Raw genomic sequence first — 19,770 nt, forward strand, 5'->3', positions numbered from 1 at the left:
GCCAGAGATTCTAAGCACCTCTATGCTCACTCCAAGGATGTATGTGTCCATTTTTTCGATTATTCCAACCAGTTTTTGGAAATTTGAGCATTTTCTTTGTAAAAGTGCTTTGTGTTTATTTCGCAGTCCTTTCACTTGATAAATACACATAACAGTAAAGTACTCCCCTTTAGATGTCTGGTGCTTTCTGCAGTTGCATAAAACAAAACAATCCGTCCAAGGCTAGTAGTCTACTAAAATAATTTAATATGGCTACAAGTCTAGTGTAGCAATGTTCCAAACCAAGCAAACAAATTAAATCGTTTTAAAGCATATCAATGGTGCAGCACAAACAACGTTGCAACAAAGTTGCATTTCAACTTTCTGCCTTAAATACACCAAATAAAATCTAAAAAAAAAAAAATCCAAATTCCACAAAGTGCAGTAACAAAATATCTTGTCAAAAGAAAATTGATCATTTTCACAGAGTGCAACCATAGAGTACTGAACTCTACTTCTAAGACGTACAGTAGCTTCACATTCAGCCACAAAAGAAATTCCATTTCGGGGTAGTGCAGAACATAGACCAACCAGTGTACTCTTCAAATGAACAAATCTTAGTTCCACGCAAAACACTCAATTTACAAACATTACAAGTGACGGTTGCAATGTTGTCACTTTCCAAATTGAAATATTTACAAACTGCAGGCATTATCCCTGGCCGGAGAGCGTTTAAACAATCCACTAGTTACAGCTGGCCCTCCACAACTAACATTACCTGAAAGTTTGCCATCTGCTGCTAAACTGTGTTGTTTACTCCAGCTGCTTCCTGTCTGGGTAACTAAGTATGAAGGTAGTTTTGACAGTCACATGATAAAGTAGTCTTGTAACTGTGTGTCGCCCAGGACCCAACCCTAACCCTAACCTAGAACTAGAATGAACATTTTCTGTCAATCAACTCACCCCCTTATGCAACGTAACATGTGGTCTCATTCTTATGGTCCATTTATACTCTACAGCAGGTCTTAATAAATTGCAGCTTGAATAAAGCAACATTTGGGGAAATCCCAGCACTCATGTGGATATGGATTTTTTTTTTCTTCCAGCCTATTGTCTTTTTCACGGAACCACAACAGCATACAACGACACATTATGCAATATAAAGCTAAGCTATTGCTAAGCTATTGCTATTCCATTTGGCAATCTTTGACCTTCAAGATTATGTTGTCACATTGTGACCAGTACTGTGCAATATGGGAAAAAATGTATATCCCGGAGATCCTGAATATTTTTTACCTAAAAATGACATCAATCAATCAATAGCAATTTTCTCTTATTCTTTCTCCATTTATTTATAAATATTTTAAATTAAAAAAATACAATACAATGAATAAAACATAGATGAAAATACAATAAAACAAATATTTTGTGGAAAAATATCATTCAAAATATCTGATAGTACGTTTTCAAGGAATGTACACTGTTGCTATGTATGTAATGTACAATGTTTACATCCGAGGTACATGCTTCTCCAGCAGTGCTGTAAAGAATTATTTACGGGTAATGTAGTGGCGTTGCTAATTACATCATCATTATACATTATACAATCATTCATTAGACAAACAATGCAAGTGTTGCGTCCAAGATGTAGGGCAGAAGTCACTCTTGACCCCAAAAAGTAGGGTACTCGTTTATCTTGAACCACATGTGTGACATGGTCATCTGGCTTGAGGTTCAAAACCATGTTTCCACACTCCTTGTTGTGAGTCTAGTGCACTAAAGATCAGGTTGAGAGTTCAGGCTGACAAATCACCAGCTGTGGCTACTTAAAGACCATTTCACACTGAACATAGCAATGCACAGCGTCGACGAACCCATTCATTGTTAATGTGCTACGAGGGCATGAGGCACGAAACGTGTGACGTTGCGCAAGATAGCCGAATTCCGCGCTGTCGCATTGATGTCAGAAGGCGTATCCAATAGGAGAGGGGTTGGTGGAGTGATGTCAGAATGCTAGCAGCAATAGAGCAACCGGCAGGAAAAGCCTCACTGTTACTTCCTGCTAGGTTGCTATGCAGGCACGTTCAAATATGGGTAAGCTTGCACCGGGGCGCTGTTGTCCTTTCGCACTGCCACGCAAACAGCAAGAAAATCAAGTGCAGTGTAAAAAGGACTGAAGGCTCTTGATTACTGAGGTTTGACTAATGTACATCTGCACAGTGCTTGTTCTGTCGCACTTCAATATATATCCTCATACTAGCTTTATTTGCTACCTTTAGAAATCAAGAAAATTAAACCTTAGACATTAAAACTACGTGATTGGATCAGGACATCCCCATTAAACAATGTCAATGCAATGTTTAACTGTGGCTACAGTTTACCGTTGTGTAGAACTGGGTTATTGTTACTACTTTGTAAGACAAAATGGTTGCGTTTGCAGGTGTACCAGATAATATGCACTGTAAGCGTACAAGAAATCAAGTAAAAAAGAAAAGAAAAGGTGATCTCTAAAGTTTAAGAATTGAAAAAAATAAAATAAATCACTTTAATTTGCCATTCATTCCTGCCACAGCCAGATGGGTCAGTACATCTCTAGTGAGGAGCTAAAATGAATGAACCAGCTGCTGGGTCAAAAGTAACTCAATTACCGTCAACGTTTAGCTGCGCAGTAGGCTCTTAGCCCCACTTTTTACCCAGCATTCATAGCACCATCACTTTAATAGCACCTGCAGGGACATTACTGCACACCTGGCAACATCTGCTGCCATTAATAAAACAACCTGTTAACATTGCAGGCTGTGGCTGTGTATTTGTGCAGTCTTTATTAATATATATATATATATATATATATATATATATATATATATATATATATATATATATATATATATATATATATATATATATATATATATATATATATATATATATTATATATACATATCTATCACATATACTGTACACACACCTATTTACATGACTTGCATTGAGGATACTGTGACTGGTAATGTCTTAACAATTCAAAATGTTGATTTGTAATCAATCAAATAACTTATCATATCCATGAACACTAACTGGCCACAATGCTGAAAAAAATAGGTACAAAATACCTGTATGCTGTTTTAATTGACACTGTCAGAAAGGTTTATTACTGTAGTTTACAGTGTTGTACTTTCCTGCTTCGCCAGGGGTGGGCAATTAATTTTCCAAAGGGGCCACATGAGAAAGTGAACGCTTGCCGAGGGGCAAGCCAACATGCAAACCTCAACTTTGAGTTTGTAAAAGCATATTGTCCTTTTACAATAAATTGCTACGGAATGTTGCTAACATTATGCTCGCTTTTGTAATTTTTGACCCCCCTGCTATAGAGAGAGAATAGGTCAATCCATATATTTATCTGTGCACAGAAAATGATTTAATATGGTTTTTGATATGTGGGGTGCAAAATTATTCAAGGACGTTCGATTTAAAAGTGAAACAATTCCATTTGATTCGGTTCGACTTAGTGGAATTGATGATAGAAGAGTGTATGATTCAGACTTTTAGTCATTTTTTGCATACAGTACATGTGAATGAACTTGTCAGACTTGGAAATGTGCCATTTCCTTCTGAGATATCTCTCTCCAATGAAAGACGATTCGATACATATCTCGATATATTTCAAAGTGGACGGATTATGCATTCTTCTGAAGCTTTGTTTTTATAACTGCGTGGTGGACTGGACTACATCAAAAGGGGAAAAATGGACAATTCTTGCATTGGAGTGCCATAATGAGCCTCAAGGGGCACATACAGTAAGTAGATTCCTCTGTGAAGGACATAAATTGAGCATATTGAAACTTTACTGCTCTGTAATGTGTCGTCACAAGATGATACATCCATATTATATTATAATAATATAATCTGTATGATTTTATATTTAAAATATTTATTACTGCACTACACTAATATTTTGACCCTCAAGTGGCTAAACAAGGTTATCAATGATGCATTGCACCGACTCTTGACTATAATATAAGTTCTTACCTCTGGCAGTGTCAATCAGAACCGAGCATTAACTTAAATCACAAGATTGTCCAGGTGTACCCAATGCCAATTGCCTGTGAGTGTGTACATGTGGAGTGTCACGTCATTTTTCGAACCTGTCACACAGGCGCAGCATATAATTTATGGACTTCCGCATCTGGAAAGTGAAATCAATTGGAGATCCCCATGAAGCGGAGCATGGTCAACGCTTTGACCACAATAGAGAAGATGTTACCCCGCTTGGGTGGATCTTTGAGGGCGCTGATGTGGATCTTGAGGTGCCGGAAGACCGCGTCGTCGAAGATGGGGTCATCTGCCAACACGGCCTCCACCAGTCTGTGCGGGGTGCCGAATTCCACCATGAGGTCCTTCACCGCCGGCGTGACCACCTGGTCTATGTTGGCCAAGGTCCGGATGTCCTCGATGTGGCGGGGGCTGATCTCCTCCGGGGCCCGGTAGAGGAGTCGCTCGATGACAAGGACGAGGGCGTCAATTCGCACACCCGTCTTACGTTTGCGCTGCAGCCTCTGGTCCAGCTGCGTGACCAGCGTGTACACCAGGAGACGCGTAAGTTTCTCCTGCAATGCCGGGATGTTTTCGGACTCCAGCCTGGACGTAACCTCATCGGTGGTGGTTCTCGGCGTGGTGCCTGTGCGCAATTCCTGCGTGGTGCCGCTGCGCAAGTCCGACGTGGTGGTGCGTACGTCCGGCGTGCGGGTTCGGACCTCCGGGGTGGTGGTGCGCAGCGTTGACGCCGAGGCCTCCGAGGACTGTTCCAAGTCCAGTTTGGGGACCACCTGCTCCTCCATGGGGAGTTCTTCGCTGGCGGTGGTCTGCGGAGTCATGGCCTTCTCGACCAGCTGGTTGATGTCCGTGAGAGCGCCGGACACCTCGTCTGCGTAGGTCTCCTCGTTGGCAGGCTCCATCTCCAGCCAGAGGAAAAGCTGCTGCAGGAACCTCCACACGGCATCCTCCGTCATGGCGTACAGCACCTCCGGGGAGAAGATCTGACCATCCCAGTGGATCTTACCTGGGGTTGCAAAGTAAATTTCCAGTTATATCTAACATGTGGAATTTGGGAAATTGTCCAAATTGGAAACTTTCCATGGGGATAAAATAATTGAGGGTGATTTAATGCAGTGAGCTGTGATGCATTTGTGTCATGAAATTATTCACAAAAATATGCTTCATTTTTGTCTTTCGGGATTTTCATCTATTGTTCTGTCTTTTTATACAGCTGTCTAGCCATTCGTCCGGCTTTTTAATCTTGCCTCACAAGACCCGTCCTACACTAAACCATACAAAACTAATACTAATTATAAATCCAAATTAAAACAAAGCATTACAAATGCAAAAAATGACTAAGAACTAAATTAAAACATGCTCTAAAAATTAAAACTGAATCCAAAAAACAAATGTCAAACCAAAATAAAAACTAATGAAAAATCAAAAAATTATTATAACCCTGGGTGACACATCATGATTATTGATTCGGCTTATCGAGACAATTTTTTTTTTCATTTAGCTTAGAATTCTCACACCTCAAATTGTTTCTTGACCAATGTGAGGCATAATTTGCCGTTTGGAGCCATTCCAAGATTTACACGTAATTACCCACAAATATATGCAAGTAGTGAGTATCATTGTTGTATGTTTGCAGGGGACAGTGACTGCGTGAGTCACTAGTGATACTCATGAACAATTTTCCTGGCCGATAGAATGGCATTAAAATGTACACAACTCACATTCAAATAGAAAATAAGTCATTTTACCTTTGAATAGCCTCACATCAGCGTCTCAATTAGTTCTTATGACATGAAAGTGATGTTTCAGGAAAAATGTTAAAAGAAATAGCAAGTGACTACCGACATGAAAATTCAAAAATGGACGTGACAGGCTTTTTGCAACTATGTCTTTGGCAACAAATCCCAAGGAAGGAATTTATAACACCATCCAACAAAAGCGCGTTTTTTTTTTAGCTCCCTCTAACTTCAATGTTAGTGGCTTACAGTAACATTTACTACTTTTTAGCACCACTACTCATTTTGGTGGTACTTAGAGATCTAAGTATTTTTTTAGGTGATACTCAGAGTAAAGTTTGAGAACTACTGGTCTAACTTAACCATCCTGATTAATAAACATTTTGGGGTGCAGAATGTCAAAATAGAAAAAAAAAAGTATTTTTTGTCAAGTGTCAAATACATGACAGGAGGGTTAAACGCCCTTATATTTAAACTCCCCTTCGACATACTTGCTTGACACCAAAATGCAACTAGACAGCAGCCAGAGCATAAACACAGTATCTGGGTGAGTTACTCGTGGATTTTCGCTATATGCTAAACTGGTATTCCCGTTTATTCCCAAAGGTCCTCGTTATTCCCATAGGAAGTTTCCAATTTTTGATAGTTCCCGAATTTTGCAACCCAAAGCTTACCCCGTCGGCCCCAGAGGACCGTGTTCATTAAAGGTGTCCTCGGGCGACCTGACGGCACCTCGTACACGCCACTCTGACAGGACATGACGTACGCGTACAACTGGGACGTGAGGCCCTCCGAGAAGCTTCCGATCGTCTCGTCAATGTACCGCTTGACTTTCCCGGCCCGGTCCGGAATATCCATCTGGCTGAACTCGTTGTATAATTTATCCACGCTCTCCTGGATGGACTCGAAATCGAAAACCGGTTGCTGGGACTGCCTGACGGCCAGCGTGCTGGTCCGGTAGGCTGGCCGGAGCTCCGGCACCTTGGCGCCGTCGCTACCCACAGCTGCCGGGCTGCTACAGTCGTCGGTTCGCGACCGGCGGTCCGGCGTGAGCGACACCAGGCACGCGTCCCGGTTCTTGAAGGAGCTCTTGAGCGATCCGAGCATGCGCGCGAACTGCATGCGAGCAAAGCGGAAGAAACGGAGGCGCCGCATTCTCTTGCCGGCCACCCCGGATTGCCTCTCCAGGGTCTTGAAGAAGTTCTTCACTTTCTTTAAGATCAACTTCCAGTTGAGGTTGAAGCGGGTGATGCGGGCCTCGCCGCGCACGCACGCGTCCCCGGAGCCACCGTGCGGGTCCTGGGTGATGGTCTTGGTGATATCGACCGCCGCTAAGTGCGCGTCCTCCAACGTGACCGGGTCCACCACGTCGGGGGCCTTCGCCTCCTTCGGGTTGGACCACTTGAGAAGGATCCGCCTCACGCAGTCGGTCATCTCGTTCACTTTCATATTGGAGCTGCCGCACAGCAACTGACGCGGGGTGCGAGCTCGCGCGAAACAGTGGCGGAAGTATTCCACGGCCTTGCGAAAGATCGAGGCCAGGTTAGCCACGCTGGACATGGTGCCTCGGATGAGGAGGGTGGGCTCTGAGGGCCACTCGGTGGTGCTTTTGGCTACTGACAAGGCCGAGTTGACCCGGTGCTTGACCTCGGACTCCATGAGGGAGGTGAGCTCCATGACGTCCTCGCACTTTTGCGACGGACTGTCCAGAGCAGCCGAGAAGGTCTCCGTGATGCATTCGCTGAGCCTCGGGCTGCACCGGTCGATCGCCATGTTGACCTGCGCCTGGGACGCGTGGCCCCGCAGGTGCTCGATGAAGACCGGCTGCAGGTGCTTCACCACGTCTGACGTAATCTTTTGGATCACCTCGGTGATGGTGTCCACCAATATGGCTTTGGTCTCGGAGTCGGGCGTGCCGGCCACCAGTAGGGCTCTCTGAGGGGCGGAGATCTGGCTGACGCGCGCCTTCACCGCTTCCACGATGGCTTCCGGTTTAATGAGCTCCTCCATTGCAGCCCGCCCCTACATCGGTCCAATGGGGAAAAAAAAGAAATAGAAAGAAAAGGGTCTGATTCACGTTCAAGTCATCCGTACAAACACCAAATCCACACAGACCTGGACATAGCGCACTTCTATCAGACACGTCCTCTACACCTGGCCAAACATGATCTTTTATCTCCTTTTAACAAAGCTCCGGGCGGCGAAGCGACAAAAAGGTGACGTCACAGGCGAGTGTGGAACGTACCCCCGCGGACCCTTTCTCGTAGGTCGACCGATGACGTCACCGGGGTCCACGTAAGCGTCAGATGCGGCTTACCGAGCCGTGCGCTTGCGGCGCATGACGTCATGGTTTTCAAATACACAATTTGCCTGTTTTTTTCCCCAATGAAAAGCAATGCCAGTGTTATTATAGGTGCATCTCAATACATTTTGAATATCGTGGAAAACCTACTTAATTTTTGCAGCTCAATTGAAGAGCGGGACTGACATACTGATACTTACACTGATTCACAAAAAGTCAAGGATATTTTGCTTCTGCAATGTCAGGATGAACCTAGAATACACCACAGCAAGGGTTCCCAGATTTTGTTTTGCTTCAAGAAACACCTAAAAAAACAAACAAACAAAATTAACATTCCTAAATACCAGCATCATCATGACCAACATTAATACATTAGTGTAGTAGGCCTTAGTGACAATCAAAAGTGAGACACTTGCTCTATTCCTAAAAAGTATATTTCATAGCCAATTTTCCCCAATGTTGAAAATGAGTCCCACTCTGGCTCTGAGCAGGGCTGTGTTTGCGGCAAGCCTACCTTTTGAAATTATGTTCAAAAAGTTCAACCTTGGTTTCATCAGACCTTGTAACATTTTCCCACGTTCCAGCGATTTTATATATGGTGTACTCCACCCAAAGTCAGCTGAGATAGGCCCCATTGCCATGAGGACAAGCCCTATGATGGATGGATATTTTTTCATGAATTCATTATGGCCTGAAATGGCTCCGGATAGGGAAAAGGTTCCCCACCCATGATTTACAGGGCACCAGCCGCTAACCAGCCATTCTACCTCTAAAAGTTACATTGATGTACATTTTATTTGTGCCAAGTGCACCGCTGTAAAACTTTCTTCTGGCATTCTTCACGTGAGCAATTATCTGCTTTTAAATGGCTCGTATTTTGTAACTGTCTTCCGGACAATTAGTCAGCTATCCCATAAAAAGCTTCTATCCTGGGAGCACGAGTGTGTTAATGGAATCTTCTAGCAGACTTTACAGACGGACGATATTTTGGTGCAAATGTGCAATCCACAGGTGGCCACATTCATCATACCACTGACGTTTTTGTAGGAGGTAAGGATGTAAAAGGCATATTGATTGAATCCACTGCATCCCTTGTGATCTTTGCAGACACCCTTGAGGGTCAACGAGGCATCTTCACTGATTGGAAACACCGGACAAAGGCTGAGCAGCAGTTAAAGGGCACAAAACAATTTGGGCCAATGCTGGTAATAAATGGCACTCTTTGTTGTTCAACACCTCTCACAAAACACGGAAATGAACTTTTGCAATGAAACCAGAAAAAGTAATGATAAACATCTGTCATGGAAATCCCTTCTATATAAGGGAAATCTGAGGTTCGTAGCGATCGTCATTCATGAGTTTTTCACAGTAAACTTAATTACTGTAATGCCCTCGCATGTGGGAAAGGAGAGCCACAGTCGCCCGACCGACGACGTTTCGACTTTACGGCGCGGCGCCCGTGCCTCCTCCTCCATTTTGTCCCCAGCACCGTAGTGACTACGTTTACATGCAGTCAATATTCGGGTTAAAGTCAAAATTCAGATTTCTGAAACATTTTGAATATCCCGTTTACATGTATTTACATACACAGAGTTGCTCCGGCACTCACTGTGTATGGCAACACACGGCCTCATGACTGAAATGGACGTCATTTCCGCTTGTTCCTTTCAACTGTCAATAAAACACTTGATATTCATGTCACTCACCACATGAATGAAGCAGCCGGTTTCCTCCTCGCTCCAAAAGTGTGCTTTTGTGTTGCGTCTCTGAGCTTGTTTACCTCTGCTTATGTATTTGCGATGGGTTTTGCGCCAAACAACGCACTTCCGCATACAAGCACTTCCTGTACTACAAAGACCAGCATTCCTTGCGGTTGAGCAATGAGCATGTGCAGAGTGTGTCGACCATGTCTGTTTGCGTGCCGGCAATATCTTTGCCTTTTCGCCTCTCCTCTTTCTCCATCCACTTCTCAGCAGTAATGTTAAGTACAGTATCTTATGCTTTTTATTTTAATATATTTTCTTTTTTTTTATACAAAGTATTTTGACGTAAATTTAGACTTTAACGGTGAAATCCGACATACAAGGAAATTTGTGTTACATCGCCAGTGTAGGAACGAAACTCGTTCGTAAAATGAGGACTCCCTGTATTTAAAAAAAAAACATTATCTAACTGTAGCGTTAATAACGGTTGTATTATGCAGATTCTATTCTCATCGTTTCCAACAGCAAAGTGAATGAAAAAAATGTTCTTTGTTTTCTTCCCGAACATTTTCTCATCTCACATTTGATCTTCGGAGTATGTACAGTACTCATTTAAATATGACTACTGTACTTGTTTTATGCTATGGTTCAAGTCCTTTCATCTTCTGAATAATTTTAACAAGTCAGATTAGCACAAAACTAGTTGCTTATCATCTCCTTTTAACTCGCAAAGATTTGTCGCCGATAAATCATGTCCTCCCTAAAAAAAAAAAAAAAAAAATACAAAAATAAAAGCTTACTAGTGCAATTACAAAAATCACCCCGCAAGAACAGAATAGACGCCAAAATATGGAGTCAAACAATAATTGCCTGCATGCTGAAGATAACATCCCTTTCATTTATATTAAGTCTTAGAATATTATGCTGGCACTGCATATCCATGAAAGTGGAGCAGCAATATGACAACTTTATCATTATTTTTTTATGCATACATACGTACATCTCTGATACATACATCAGAGAGTGTAAATTGAATCTATAGTAGGCACCTGTTGTTGTGTCCACTTGTGTTTTCTGGTCACAGAGACAACAAATGGCGGTGAGCATGAGCACTGTGTTCTATTGTGCTGCAGGCTCATGACAAAAAATACAGTATAAGGAGACAATCATTTGCCGGAATGCGTGCTGGCACAATCAGTATGCAGACTGCCCACACGCGTATTATAGAAACACGTACTGTACAAGCAGTCACTTCCCAAAACATTCAGCAGTAGTCTTCAAGGGAAAACTTGATGCATTTAATTCAATCTTATAGTATTATTTGTTTGCCTTTGTTGGTGTTGGACAAAGGACAAATCTACACACATTCAGGCAAGAGGGTATATTTTAGAAGCCCCATTTACAATGTGTGGGGAAATAAAAAGCCCCCCCCCAATTGTTTGTGGAATCTACAGAATTTGCAATGTTTCCATCCTAACGATTATCCCTCACTGTCACTGTCACACAGCATTGCCAAACCTACCTTCATAAATAACAACAAAATAAAATAAAAAATCATACATATATATATATATATATATATATATATATATATATATACACACATATATATATATATATATATATTAGTGCTGTCAAACGATTAAAACATTTTAACTAATTAATCGCAGAATTTTCCATAATTAATCGCGATTAATCGTATTTTTCAACTACCATTTTTTACGAAGCTTGGAACCATTATTTACTTGAGTAAAATCTTGAACTTAATGTGGGAAAAAAATAAAAGTAGATTTAGATTCAAAGTCTGTTCTAATATTTAGAGTGCTCCATTAACCTTCCTATGATGTTTTTGGAGTGTGGGAGGAAACAGGAATACATGTAAACTCCACGCAGGAAGGCCGGCGCACGGAACCAAACCTTGCACCTCTGTACTGTGAGGCGGACATGCTAACCCGTTGTTCACTGTGCCGCCCAATATGTATATATTTAGTGCGGGCCTCCACTCAATAGCGCATGTCTAATCTTACTTGTGGGGAATGAAGGCATTGCTGGAGAAGGAAGTGTTGAATGGACGCCGCAGCCGTGATGCTTTCTCGTGGTTGACATTGGCCCTGAGGCGAGCGTTCAAAGCGCGCTGCGATTGACGGGAATGAGATGTGAAGGCTGTGCAGTTACATGAACAACTGAAGCCCTGCTGCAGTCAATTCATACATTTGCTGTAGAATCAAATACCTTTTCTTCGGTTAAGGTTCATTGCACACACAATGGTGAAATTACACAAACACAATAATTATAATACAGTACAATAGCGATTTGGAGGGTTTTTTTTCATTCAAAATCATTGTGTACTATATAAATACAGTTATCCCCACATATTGGATATTCACAAGTCACTATTCTGTATTCCCAGTTATGTGTTCTTTCGGACACGTCCAAACATTCTTCCAAAGCATTTCTAATAGGAAAGTAGTACATTGGTGTCCAGGAATCATACTGAAGTTATTCATCTCAACAGATAGACAAGCTTTGTCTAAGGCTAAACTAGCTAAATTTAGCCTTTGTCACATGTGCATATATACTGTTCGTGCACTTTGGGTAATTTTTTTCCCCAAATCATCCATCCATCCATTATCTGTACCGCTTCTCCTCACAAGGGTCGCGGGGCGTGCTGGAGCCTATCCCAGCTGTCTTTGGGCAGTAGGCGGGGGACACCCTGAACTGGTTGCCAGCCAATCGCAGGGCACACAGAGACAAACATCCGCACTCACAATCACACCTAGGGGCAATTTAGAGTATCCAATCAAGTTACCATGCATGTTTTTGGAATGTGGGAGGAAACCGGAGTGCCCGGAGAAAACCCACGCAGGCACGGGGAGAACATGCAAACTCCACACAGGGAGGCCGGAGCCGGGATCGAACCCACGACCTCTGAACTGTGAGGTGGACGTGCTAACCAGTCGACCACCGTGCCGCCTTCCCCAAATCAAATGATCCTTATTTATTTTTAAAGATAATGTAAGATGAGTTTGAAATTATATTATATTAAAGTTTGTGTTCTGCTTGAATTCCATAAAAAATATTCCTCTGCTGATTATGAAAGAAAAGAAAAGGAGTCATCTTTTTTTTTAAAAAGGGATTCTTTTCTTTCATTTGGAAACAGTGTAAAATCATAGAACACAATATTCTTTGGGTTTTGAAAAATCAGTCGAAATGCTCAAAAACTACTGCCGATCTAATAATGTTTGGTTGTCTTTTTAAAAGAGGAAGAAACTGTTGTGGTTTGTGTTTCACTACATAATATTTAGGTTTGTTTCTTGTTATGACTTGTTTTCTTGTCTTGCCCTGCTCGTTAGGTCTTTTTGTTTCCACCTGTGCTTGCCTCTTGTCTGTTGTCCAGGGGTTTGTTTCACAAAGCAGGTTCATCAAACTCTGAGTCTAATCCCGAAGTCTGAGTTGCTCTACTCTGAGATTCCAGAACAGCTGATTTAAATCAGTTTACTCAACTCGGAGTATCTTGACCTGGAGTTAAGCACGTGTACCACAACTATGAAAAGAGTTTCAAGTCCTTTGCAATCACAATAATTTAACAAAGGAAAACTGTTTGCTTCCGCCTATTAATTTATTTCATTTAGATGCAATCTCGTGGGGGAAGCGCATTTAACAGCTGATGATATAGAAAGACATTGTTCAAATAGTTAAGACATAATCATAATCTCATGGGGTGAAAAAAAAAGATGGTTTGTTGGAAATTTGAATTTAATCAATTACATTTCATTAAGTGGTTGCACAAAATAAAATAATCTTGAGTTAACTAAACTTTTTAAGTAGATGTGTAGTCTACTGAAAAAATGTTTTTAAGTAGACTTAAAAATGTTTTGAAGTAGATATTCATTATAGTCTACTTAAAAAAAGGTATCTGGATTCAGATGATTAGATTTTGTGGGACCACTATTGAAGAAATAATATTGAGTAAATTCAACAGAATCTTTTTTTTCAGTTTATGTAGAAACAGTACCGCTCAAAAAGATAATTTTCTGGAAATGCTAAAACAGCTGCGCAGTCTAATCTCCCGACGAATATTTAATTCTCTGCTGCACCTTGATCCACGTCATTATCAAAAGGACGTGCCATGTTTGTTTCCACTGACACTAAAAAAATAGTGTGTTGAATTCACTCACTTTTATTTCATCAAGTGGTTGCACAAAACAAAATCATCTGTTTCCAGATACATTTATTTAGTACATGTATAGTCTACTTAAAAAAATATCTTAATCCATCATCATTTACTACATTTCTACCTCCTACCAAATTGCTCCACTGTAGAAATGCCCTGACACAATGGACCAAATTTACTTCCGTAAACACTATGTCGTGAGTTACGTCGTCTCTTCTGCTGCGCATGTGAGTCACTTTAGGGACGCTTTATGTTCACACACGAAAGAGACCGAAGTTGCATTTATCATGTAATATGAACGCTTACACACAAAAAAAAATCAGTTTTTTTGTTTTGTTTTGTTTTTTTCAAAAAAGACTGCAGCTTACAGTCCTGCGTAAAGATGAAAGTGATCTAATTTGCAGACGCTGTATGCAGAACTTCAGGAGCAGAAGTCCTATTAACCAGGTCAAATAAATATTCAGGCAGTTGTTTTCCAAATAGTTATTTTCATTGTTCAGTGAAATAGTGCTCTTTTTTCCATTGCATTTTTAAATTCAGGTCAAGGCTACTCATCTGAAAGCCCAAAGGATGACTGCTGACGGCATTTTTGTTTGCTAGATGAATAGCTTTTTCATTCATTTGTAAAAGAGAGCTTCATCTCAGTGATTTTTTGTGTAAGAGTTTAAAATGTGTTGATGTAATAAATAAAATGTAATTTTCTGAAACATGGATGGGCTGCATTGATTTCATAAGCAACACACTATTTTACAAGTGTAAGCACTCAGGGGCTTAGCTGCGTAGCAAATGGCTGGCATTTAATGAGTTAATCACGCTTTTTTTCTTTCACTGCACCTGAGCAGCAGCACAGCTGAAGCTTCTGCGTTACATTTTGACACGTTGAGGTACTCTCAAGTCACGGTGCCACTGTAATGAATTGATTTAGGATTTTTTCATTTAAATTTTGAAGGGCTGTCAACCACAGTGGAACCCTGCAATAAACAGGAAAATCTGCTAATAATTTATTTTTATGATAATTGGCATAAAATAAAATCTCAGAAAAACCATGAATAAGCGGTAGATCGGGTAAAAAAACAACAACAACGTGACACAGCGGGGAACTCGAGGAATATACACTGTACGGGGAACCACTGTAGTTGGTGGCAGGGCTCCATCGGGATTATGGTATTTTTGTCGAAAACTTGTCCAAAGTCAAGTCAGCGAGTGTCAGTTTCTTCATTTACACTGAAATGCTACTTCAAACATTGCTTACATTTACCATGGTGACACTTTGCATTCTTTCTGATGGGAAGATTTTTTCTTTTAACCCTTTCATGCAAAGTGGTCACTACAGTGGACAGCTATTTAAAAGTTGCTTTCGCCTATATTAATTAAACAAAAAAATACATTTAGATTTTAAATAATAACATTAAATCATAATTAATGCATGCAAGGGTTAAAAATATATTTTTTTAATTTAGATTAATTAATATAGGTGAAAGCAACTTTAAATAGCTGTCGACTCAACTGACCACTATGCATGAAAGGGCTAAATTCGGACAAAATGGAGCACACGGAAACATATATATATTTTTTTAAATGTATTTTGTCAAGCTCTCTTGGCTTTGGTGTACTTGGTTGTTAAAAAGAAAATCTCATTCCCATGTTTGCATGTATCAGCATATCATCCGCGATTACCCACATCGCCTAAAGACAACCATAATCCTATGTTCTGGGACTTTGATGCCGCATACTCACTAATTTTACAGTAGCACAGTATCTGCCTGCTGTGTTTTGTTCAAACATAGTCACCATGTACAAAAAAGAAACGTTAAGTATCAGTGGCAGATCAAAGCTACAATTGGGTCAGAAAACTAGTTCATTAATTCTTTATCCGTCTAAGAGAAGCATGAAGTACATTTTATAGTGTTGCCATAACTACAAGATATTTGGCAGTCAACAAAACAGGAAGATGCCAAGTTTGCCTGGCAACCATTCAACCCCACCCCCTCCAAATATGAATGCAAATGAATAACTCAAATGGTTTCATCAGCTCATATTTTTGATCTTGTTTTGATTTCCATCAATTCGACACAGTTGTTGTCTTGTATACACAACAAGACATGGTGATTCCTGGCAGATGAATAGTCACCTGCCAAAAGATGCACCCATCAATGCAAATGCACTTATGAATATTGAAGAGAAAATCAAGATTATGACTCCTAAAATTAGGACTTTATCGAGTTTGGGCCTTTTTACGTTGTCATGAACCAAAGTACAAAATTGTTAGAGACTCACACTTTTTCAAAAATAATTTATTGGAAATCCTTCCATTCGAAGACATTTTGCAAAACTAATCAAAGTACTTTTTTGGGGGCAGGGGAGAGACAGTCAGCCCTATAGAATACTGGCCTCTGAGTCCAAAACCCAATCAAAGCCACCTATTATAAGCAGTTGCTAGGCTACCAAACCTGCCTTATGCTTCTCACCGTTGACGTGATGAGATTAATGCGGTTTTGACACTTGAATGCATCGCACCAATCCACACAGTGTGCACTTGAAAAAGTACTTGGGAGGCACAAGAGTGGATAATCTAATGAGGGGTGGTGGTGAAGAGACTGGAAACAAGCAAACAAGCATATTGGAGGCTTGCAGAAGGGCTGATATTGAATTGACTGACATGTTTTCTCTGATCCACAGCAATTTAATGTTTGGAGTTAATCTCCATTTTCATGTACAGTAGCCTGAGGAGTTTTATCATCAAGGCTGTGTGGTCGAGACCTGCTTAAACATACAGTTTGTTTGGAAACATGATGCTAATCATGTGGTTCGCTGGCTGGCTACCCTTTCACTTTTAGCACACTTTGTTTTGCTATATTCATGCCAAGGAACAATACTGATTATTATGATTTACAGTTGCTCAGTCAGACAATTTTTAAAAATGAAATTAGGTACAACAGAAGTTAGTAGTAGTTCGAGTCCGACCGCGACCTTCCTGCATGGAGTTTGCATGTTCTCCCCGTGCCTTCGTGGGCTTCTCTGGGTACTCCGGTTTCCTCCCACATTCCAAAAACATGTATGGCAGGTTGATTGAAATTGTCCCTAGGTGTGATTGTGAGTGTGAATTCTTGTGTTTGTCTATGTGTGCCCTGCGATTAGCTGGCAACCAGTTCAGAGTGTACATCGCCTGATGCCCAAAGACAGCTGGGATAGGCTTCAGCACGCCTGCAACCCTCCTGAGGATAAGCGGATCAAATAATGGATAAATGGATGGATATTTTTATATATATATATATATATATATATATATATATATATATATATATATATATATATATATATATATATATATATATATATATATATTTATATATATATATATATATATATATATATATATATATATATATATATATATATTTCACTAATATTTTATCAAGTAAATGTGAAAATTGAATTATGTGCAAAATTGTTCATTGTACAAATGTTTTTATTTTAATATTTAAAATACAGTATATCAAGTAACAAATCTTTCACTAGAATGAATACAAACATGTTTATAAAGTAAATGTAATGTTTTATTATTCAAAATAAATCAACTTACAAATTTATTGACCGAATAAATACAAACATGACAAATAATGTACATTGTAAATTGTTTATTGTACATTTTTACAATATATCAAATAAATTATTTATTTTAATGAAATGGTTTGTTTTACCATTTTTTGATTATTTACAATAAATAAATTAACCAATTGTCTAATAAATAAATATAAAAATAGTAAATTTATATGTGAAATTTTTGATTTTATAATTTTTTTAAAAATCGCATGATATATCCGTGCTTGAGTTGGTTTTCTCTGAGTCCTCTGGCTTTATCCCTTATTCTAAAAACATGCTTGCTCGATTCGTTGAAAAATCAAAATTGCCCATAGGTGTGAATGTGAATATGTCATTTGTGAATATGTCATTAGTCCACATGTGCCCTGTGATTGGCTGGTGACCAGTCCATGGTGTCCCCTGTGGCCCAAAGTCTGCTGACCTGCCACGCTATGGAGTTCAAGCACTACGCTGTATGTACTATGTTGTTGGTGTACAAAATCAAAAATAGAATCAGAAAAATTAGTGAGGCAGAAAAAAAACCTTGATCTAGTACATATTGAGGAATAAATATCCTCCAATGCACCATTATCCTAGTTAGTGTGTTTCTCTCTGTTGGTGGGGGAACGTCCAATTACCTGATTCACAGCAGGTTTCCCCAATTAGATGCTTGACGCAACATGAGACTTAAGTTGTATCACATGCTTGTGTTTTGCTTGCTACTTTTTCAGGATTTTTCAACAAAAGCACATCAGTGATACTTTACACAAAACTGCAAACCGCTGATGAATAGTCCTTATTTTTGTTTGGCTGCTGTAAGCATTAGTGAAAGGATTTTATGGCTATTGGGAGAAAAACATGATTGAACTGTAAATGTTTGTGATGTGATGACATTTCCTTTTCAGAAGCTGTCACGGGAAAAATGTAATAGGCAAGAGACACGACAAGCATTTTGAGAGAAACAAGATACAATTTACTTTAAAGAGGAAGTCAACCCAAACCCCCTTTTTTCAAGAATATGTTCTATGCAAGCCCACTAGTTGAAACAAGGCATTCTGATAAATATTGCGTTTGTAGAATAAGAGTTAATCCACTTGTTGACCAATCACGGCTGCCCTGTATTCTGAAGCTGAGCCGTGATTGGTCTTGATCCTGAGCCCTGAGTAGTTGTGATGTCATTTTCAGTTGACAGAAATGACAAAATGGCCACCCCCTCAGATGGCTAAAAAGTGTTGGATTTTGCTGCTTAACTCATATTCTACAAACGCAATATTAATCCGAATGCCGTGTTTCAACTAATGGGCCTGCTGGGAACAAAGTCTTGAAAAAATATGTTTGGGTTGATTTCCCACTTTAAAAAAAACTTGCATGCAAGCAGACAGTGTGGGAGAAGTGCCTGCCCATTTTATTCAAGTGCAAAAATATAAACAAATATTAATAGATAGTAATTGTTTCCATTTAACGCAACTAGAAGATAATCTAAGAATGACATGGCTAGCGCGTTTAACACAGCAATTAAGTGCTTAGGTGATCGATTTCACTTTCCACAGACGTCTGCCTGAAACTAAGTTTAAACATCCAACTTTGAACAGCAAAATAGCAGGACAATCATTATGTGTCTGGATTCTGGTGAGAAAATCCTACAAGCTGAATTTAACCGTGCTGTCAAGTGATTGCATTTTTAATCGTAGTTAGTCACATTTTTTTCATAGTTAACTCGTAGTTAATCGCATATTTTATTTATTGATTTTTTTTTCTGTCCCATTATTTTCTTGAATTTCAATACCCTTAACATGAATAAGAGGATTGATTTTCTTATGCAAATACTTTATTCAAGAAAAGACAACCCAAACATATTATTTTTAAAGAATATGCTCCATGCACGCCCACGAGTTGAAACAAGGCATTCTGATAAATATTGCGTTTGTGGAATAAGAGTTATTCAACCTGTTTGTAGTCATCATTGGGGGCGGCCATTTTGTCACGTCTTTCAACTGAAAATTATATCACAAATGCTCAGGGCTCACGTAACGACCAATCACAGCTCACCTGTTTTCTGAAACTGAGCCATGATTGGTCGTTATTTGAGCCCTCGGCGCATCTGTGATGTCATTTTCAGTCGACAGAAGTAATACAATGGCCGACCCTTGAGATGGTAAAAAATGGATGGATTTTACAACTTAACTCATATTCCACAAACACAATATTAATCAGAATGCCTTGTTTGAACTAGGGGGCCGGCAT

General features: G+C 39.9%; 1 protein-coding gene across 1 annotated transcript; it reads right to left on the reverse strand.

Moving 5' to 3' along the window:
- Window positions 1-2,922: 2,922 nt before the first annotated feature.
- On the reverse strand, window positions 2,923-7,860 carry LOC147151705 (uncharacterized). The gene is made up of 2 exons (XM_086023189.1): window positions 6,440-7,860; window positions 2,923-5,035 (listed from the first exon to the last, which is right to left on the reverse strand). Exons 1-2 carry the CDS (start codon window positions 7,773-7,775, stop codon window positions 4,176-4,178), a joined length of 2,196 nt encoding a protein of 731 aa, XP_085879315.1. The 5' UTR covers window positions 7,776-7,860; the 3' UTR covers window positions 2,923-4,175.
- Between the last annotated feature and the right edge of the window lie 11,910 nt (window positions 7,861-19,770).

This window comes from Filicampus tigris, chromosome 2 (assembly GCF_054856515.1).
Source record: "Filicampus tigris isolate MCC_2025a chromosome 2, RoL_Ftig_1.0, whole genome shotgun sequence".
Lineage (NCBI taxonomy): Eukaryota > Metazoa > Chordata > Actinopteri > Syngnathiformes > Syngnathidae > Filicampus > Filicampus tigris.